At 48.4% G+C, this 6,814-nt stretch overlaps 1 protein-coding gene across 1 annotated transcript; it reads right to left on the bottom strand.

The window, feature by feature from the left end:
* Positions 1 to 6,561, bottom strand: HMOX1 (heme oxygenase 1). Its single transcript, XM_040544921.1, has 5 exons — positions 6,250 to 6,561; positions 5,813 to 5,933; positions 2,917 to 3,408; positions 2,211 to 2,319; positions 1 to 764 (listed from the first exon to the last, which is right to left on the bottom strand). The coding sequence occupies exons 1-5, from the start codon at positions 6,279 to 6,281 to the stop codon at positions 628 to 630; spliced, it is 891 nt and encodes a 296-aa protein (XP_040400855.1). The 5' UTR covers positions 6,282 to 6,561; the 3' UTR covers positions 1 to 627.
* Positions 6,562 to 6,814: the final 253 nt, after the last annotated feature.

Consider the following 6,814-nt stretch of genomic DNA (forward strand, 5'->3'; position numbering starts at 1 on the left):
GACTTTACGTTGAATTTTATTCTGTATATAAATTATATAATCAGACAAAAGAACAACACTGTCTCTTCAACAAGCATCATCTGCTTAAAAAAAAAAAAAAAAGAAAAAAAAGAAAAAAAAAGAAAATGATTGGAAAAAGATTTAACAAAGACCTGATAGTGTCATATAAAACAGTCTATAACCCACGGGAGCTGCGCCGCTCCGCAGAAACAGTGATCACAGTATTATCTAGCAGTATGAAATATTGAGCAAACAGAGCTCCAGGGAACTGCTCATTTCTGAGTCAAGACAGGTGTCAAAGCTGCATTTCTGATCCTGATCCTGTAGGATTTTTGCTGATACGCTGCAAAGCAACCACAATTCTTGGCCATCATTTTTAGGCCTTTCCTGCCCTTGGTTCTGGTGATAAAGTTAGTCTCCGAGGAGAGCTCACACCAAGCACAGGAAAGACTTTGCCTGAACCCCCGTGCAGCACTCTCTGCTTTCTGTGGAGAAAGGTCTCCAAATATTAGTGGCAGAGCCAAGATCACAGTACCCAGTCGAGGGGAATTTCTCTCAAAGGACTGGGGAAGATGGATTAGTTTAGGGTGAGGGAAGGCACGAAGAGAAGGTGAAGGTCCTGCTTTTTCACATAGCAAACAAGCCCACAGCGACTGTCGTGACTATGAAGCCGAGCGCGAGGATCCACCGCACGAGGGGAGAGGTGGCCACCAGGTCTGTCTGACTCCTGCTTGTCCTCTCGCTTTCTTTCCCAGGCGCTGGACCTAGAGCAAACAGGGAAAATAACACAGATGAGGATGGGCTGAGGCAAGGTGATGCTGGTGTGCCGGGGCAGACCCTGCTGGAGCCATCGAGGGGAGGAGGAGAGGGCCCAGAGCCCTGTGAGGCAGGGGGAAACAGCGGCAGCAGGTTCTTCTCTCTCAGGGCAGGTGAGCCAGGGAACCAATCGACTTGACTTGGGCATCACAAGGCTCACAACCCCTCTGCCTGTACTTGGATACTGGCCTCTTTCTTCCCTTGCCTCCTCTCTGACTTGTAAATGCTCTGCCCGGCTCCTCAAGGGACTCATTCAGACCCTTGATATGTGCAGAAGACAGACAAATAAATTAAGACCGAATTTTAAAAGGCATTTTGTCTCCTGTTTCCCATTTGTTAGGCATTTTATGGCCTTAAACAGGTAGTCCTTAGCACACCAGACAAATACTTGTCCCAGTACAACCTTATCCAACACCAAGCGCTTTTGAAAATCTTATCTCTGTGGGCCTATTGGGAAAGGAGCAGCAAAGATTCACAGGGAACTTTTACTGCCCTTCTCATAGAACTTGCTCTAAGGTTCATTGTCTGGTGATGCGCAAGACCAGGATGCTTTTCATTCTTTGCCATGGGAAAACTGCTTCAATCCAGTATGCACTGAAAAAATCTCCCTTTTGGTTTCAGAATGGGTAGGTCATAAGGGCTTTCTTAGGGGAAGCACACATTATCAGGGAAACCAGCCTCTTCTGTAAACATCTGAGCCTGCTCCTACTTCAGTCGGCAAATCTGACTGCATAAAAACGGATTGCCTCAGTTGCTCAGGCTATACCCAGTTCATGATCAGCACTTGCCAGTAGATGGAGCTTTTTTTTTTTTTGCAAAACTGAGCGACAGCCTGTTTTCACCAGGTAGGTCTGAGTTGGTTACAGTTTACCATCCAGAACCATGCTCATTATAAACCCCGCACACTTTCAGGAGCTGTCTTGAATAAATATGCCTGAAAGGCAGGAAAATGACCAGAGAAAATTTAGTCCAAAAGGATGGGCCATTGGGCAAGGCTGCGTGTATGGAAGAACCCTCTTTCAGCACCTCAACTGATACGCTGGGCCCCAAACTGCAGTCTTTGCTTCAGTGAACTCAAGGCCAGGTTTCCCTGTGGTTGAAACTCATGTGGTTAATGAGTTGCTAAAACCTTAGAGAAGGAGAGCGGAGTGTCTTCTTGTACAGCTCCCTCATTGACACTATTTCTGGAGAGCCCATGTATGTCATCCATGCTCAGTCATGTCTAGAAGAAGCTTTGCCCATACTGATGCCTGCCATTGCACTATGTACTGACTGCTGGTGAAGAGATGGGGCAAGCATCTCATGCATATTTCTCAGTGACTTTTACAAACAGAAGCAGAGGAGAACAAAACTACAAGGGCAATGCTAAACAACAGCCTTTCAAAATGTCTTACCGTGCTCATATGATTTGTTAACGCTCCTAGCACGAAGCTCTGCCTTTGACTGCACAAGGTGACCGTTTTCCTGGCTTTTAGAGACCAGCTCCTGCAGCGCCTCAAACACCTGAGAAGAAGGAACAGTGTCTCATTATGTGGTCTCATTATCTGCTCTTTGGCTTTCACTGGTCCCCTTGCCCCTGCCCAGGCACTATAGGAACCAAAGGAACCTACAAGCTTCCAACCCAAGTCTCCGGTACTTTTTGCCCAGAACACAATCTGCCTGTGGGGTCTGCCTGTTCACTTTACAGGTTTCCCCTGAAGCTTCCAGCTCAGGTGAAGGTTACTGTCCCTGTTCTGATGGGGAGAAAAGCAAGGTGTACCTGTGCAGCTAGTCAAAATACACAGACCTGTCAAGCTGCACTGCAGAGGAAGGACAGAAGGGTGTTGATCTCTACTCCCGGTATAAGCCCTCATTCATATCTGAATAATAGCACATGGAAGGGCCTGAATTCAAATGCCAGAGGAGGAAGAAGAGCCCCTCAGAGACCAGTTGCTTGCTAGGCTCCCAGTCTGGACAAGCGTAGCCATCCAACTCTGACTAGGTTGCCATAACCCACAGCTTCCCTTAGGCTCCACAGCAGAAATACCGGCTTTGCCATTCCTCTGTAGCTGTTATTTGAGAGAGGGTGTGGGCAGACAGGGCTGTCTGGTTGTTACTCACCTGTATATTTAACAGGAATGCTTTCTTGGCCTCCTCCAAGACTCTTTTCTTAGTAGCAAGGTCCATCTCAAGGGCATTCATGCGGGACCGATAGAGCTGTTTGAACTTGGTGGCGTTGGAGACTCCATCGAAGGTGAAGAAAGCCAGCCCTTCCCCAGTGCTGGGCAGCTGGAGAGCCTTTTGGGCAATTTTCTTCAACACCTGCCCCCCAGACAGGTCTCCCAAATAGCGAGTGTAGGCATGGGCCACCAGGAGCTCTGGATGGTTCCTGCCGACGTAGTGGAGCCTTTCAACGTATTTCTGAGTAGCCTCAGGACATGGGATCTCTTCCCTCCAGTTTCTGCCGTAGAAGTACTTCAAGTCTTCCTCCAGGGCAGCTTTCCGGTGCAGCTCCGCCGGAAAATAAACTGGGGCGTAAGCAGGGTTGTCCTTGTTACGTTCAATCTCTTCCTCCAGAGCAGAGTAGATGAAGTACAGGGATGCCGTAACGAGCTGAAACAGAAGGAAGGGGATGAGGTACAGGTGTATGTCTGTCTTCTTCAGGGTTTGGGGACAAATCCCACCAAGAAATAAGTTACTCATGTGCACACCCACTATTAATCACACACATCTGTTATGGTGCAGGTTTCCTATGTGGCAAACAGAGTTGCAAGGGACAGTGAGACACCAATCTAGCCCTTCCCATTCTTTAGGCAGCATCAGGTAAGACCTAAGCCATTTCCAGCAGATACTGGTCTTACCTGCCCTTAAAAGCTGCTGCTTTCACCTTCAACTTAAAGTCCTTGCAGCTTGATATAATGGAAACTAGAGCCTTATGAAACCATACAATGGTCTATTCTCTTAATTCCCCCAGTCAATATGAAGAGCATTCCCAAAGGTACATTGTTTCGTGCATTGTTAGAGTCTGAATGCTTCAAGATGTGGCTTTCTTTTGTGGGGCCCTGTGAGATGACGACCCACCCTGCTAATTTTGCAACCTATTTATCCGGCTGGCAGCCCACCAGCCCGGGAATGGAGGCACCCCGGCTCTCCCATTCGGTCTTGGAAGTGGCGTTGCCTCTTGGTTACCCTGAGGACACAAGCTAAAAGGGTGCTGGAGGCACAGCCTGCCTCTGAAAAACGCCTTTGTGAAGGATCTCTGTGAAGCTCTGTGCTCATCCTTCTGTTTTGAAACCATTGTTATTGTTGTTTTTCCCAGCTTACGCGATATTTTCTTCTGTCTGCCAACTTTTCCACGTGGCATAAGACAATCTAGCTGTGTTCTTCCCTTCCCCAGGGATTCTGTTTGCAGAAGCTGTATTCATATTTACACCTACAACACCTCTTGCTTACACTGAAATCCCTTATTGACAGCAAGCGGTAAAACACGCAGGTATCATAGTACAGGTGAGTCAGGTTTGAAGAGGGATTACACTGATGTCAGGAGAGAAAGCAGCTTACTCTCCCACAAAGCTGTCGGTTCTGCGGGACAGGAGATGCCGTTTTTCAACTTTACACCACTGTGTCAGCAAACAGGACTTTGATATACACACAGGCAGTGACTTGGTTGTGGAAACAGATACTCAAATTCTAGGGAGTCATGCATCAGGGCTGATACATGGGTTTGCCAAGAGGGTAAACAAAAAAAAAAAAAAAAGAAGAGGTTTTTAAATGATAACCCATTTTCCAGCTTACTGGAAAAGAAACCAAATACAGGAACATTGCCTAACAAATTAAGAAAATTTAACTTGACCCGTTGTTTTTGGTGGCAGCCAGTGGGTCAGTGGGAAACGTGGCTTTGGAAAATTATCATTACTTTTTAAAGCCTGGTGTCATGTCTCACTTCCCCTGACAGTGTGTAAACAGTTTCTGGGAAACCGAGCTGTGCTCCTGAATCTTAGAGGCCTATTTCTGGCTTTTTTTTTTTTTTTTTTTTTTTTTTTTTTTTTTTTGTTAATGCCAACCTGTCTCAAATTCACTGCCTAACAAAAGCCCCGTTCCTAACAGCAGGAAGTCAGCACCTGTGATTGAATTCATGCTTGACTAAGTATCATGAATACAACCTGTCAGGAATAAGTAGTCTTTTGCCTATTCTTGTGGATTTATTTATGAAGGAGCGACTCAACAACAAAGTAATTAAGCCACAGGTCGGATTACTGACTGTTATTTGCAAACCCATGCGTCAGTTCCTCTGGCCTGCTGGGAATTTCTAGCCCAGGTGTTGCCTTGGTTTGGCTCATGGCTTTGTTATGTAGCTCAGATCCCAGGCATCCCCTATAGCCAGGTTAGACACAGACTAGTAACTGCAAATAACTCTTAATATTTCAAGAAAAGCAACAGGCTCCTACCTGCTAGCAGCAGATACAGCTTGCTCAAGTTCAGTGCCTTTGAGCAATTGTTCCTGATCTCAGCCTGCTATAACCCAAGTGACAACTAAACCACTGCAAGGTTTGGTGCCAGACTCGATCTCACAGCCTCACTTTATTGCTAGCCCACCATTATTTCTAGCTGTAACTGCTCAGAGTGCTCTAAATTTAGCGCGCTCCATTCTTGACACTTAAGCCACTCACATATCTGCACATTGTTACATCTCCATTAACTGCCTTTGCCACTAATTAACATGCAGGCATTTATGAAGACAGATAAAAGCAGTTAGATTAATCCCTTCAGTCTTACTGTCTTTTTTTCCTGCTTCAGCTCGGCTGCCCATCCCGAAAGGCACAGCCCTGCCTTGCATCCTGCAGGAGGGGCTGGTAGGATAGGAGGGTGGTGCTGTGGTTTGTTTTGCACAGGAGATGCTGATGCTGCCCCCCTCCACCCTGCTTTAGTCCCCACACATCCTGTCCCATCCAACAGCGTGCTTCCTGGTGAGGAAATCCCATACCCAAGCTATGCTGCTCTGATGTTAATATCATACCTTAAACTCGTGGAGGGACACCTGCCCCTTCTGGAAGTTCTTCATGAAGGGTGTGTTCTCCGCCTGCTCGTGCACCTCCTTGGTGGCTTCCTTCAAGAGCTCCGACAGGTCCTGAGACATGCTGGGGAAAAGCAGCGGGACAGACATCAGAGTTGTGGCTCCCCTCCAGCAAAAACAGATCTCAGCTCTCTAGGAAAAGCGGGGAGCCTGAGACGGCAGGAAAAGGAGCAGAGAGATCCCGAGAGCCGGGGACTGGGGTGCCAGCATCCCAGTCGCTGTCCGGAGCGGGGAATACTGACAGACTCTGTCCAGAGGGGAGAGGAGGAGCAAGCTGCTCCCTGCAGAGCAGAAACAGGAACAGCGTGCCTAAAAGCAGAAGGAGCAATGCACTACTCGTTCAGCTAAAACGTACCCTTTCTCCCTTGCCCTGCTCTCACCTTTCAGAGCTGTGTTTCTGGGAAGTTTCCATGTTTCTCCACGTTGTTTTCGTGTTGTTTGTTTTCTCCTGCTTGCCCTTCTCCTTCCCCTCTGCTCCCGGGACGGTGAGGCGTCTGAGCTGGGCAGCCCAGCTCCCGCATCCAGCTTTATACTGACGAGCCACGTGAGCAGCCGAACCGCTGACCTCAGTGTGAGCACAAACTTCTTGCAACACACTGCACTTCCCTTCCCAGTGTGGCTGTCGTCCTGCCTCGCCCCCAGAAGGAGGCCAGCCTTGGAAGGCAGGAGGAAGTCACCCGATGCTTCGTGACAGCTCAGCGCAAACAAGAGGATGCCCGGCCGCTTCTCCTTCCCTGGGGGGCTCCTGGTGTTGGGGCGGCGGGGTTGGGCAAGGAGGGGTGGGTTTATGGGGGCAATGCCCGTGGCAGGGTGGGCAGCCGCCTCTCCCTACACCCATCTGTGTCCCAGCTGCGCCCTGCCTCTGGAGCTCACACTACATCTGTCCTAACCTGCTCTAGCAAGCCTCCGGTGCAAATGTTTCATTTCCCATGGCAGTGAGCACCT

This window comes from Cygnus olor, chromosome 1 (assembly GCF_009769625.2).
Source record: "Cygnus olor isolate bCygOlo1 chromosome 1, bCygOlo1.pri.v2, whole genome shotgun sequence".
NCBI classification, from domain to species: Eukaryota; Metazoa; Chordata; class Aves; order Anseriformes; family Anatidae; genus Cygnus; species Cygnus olor.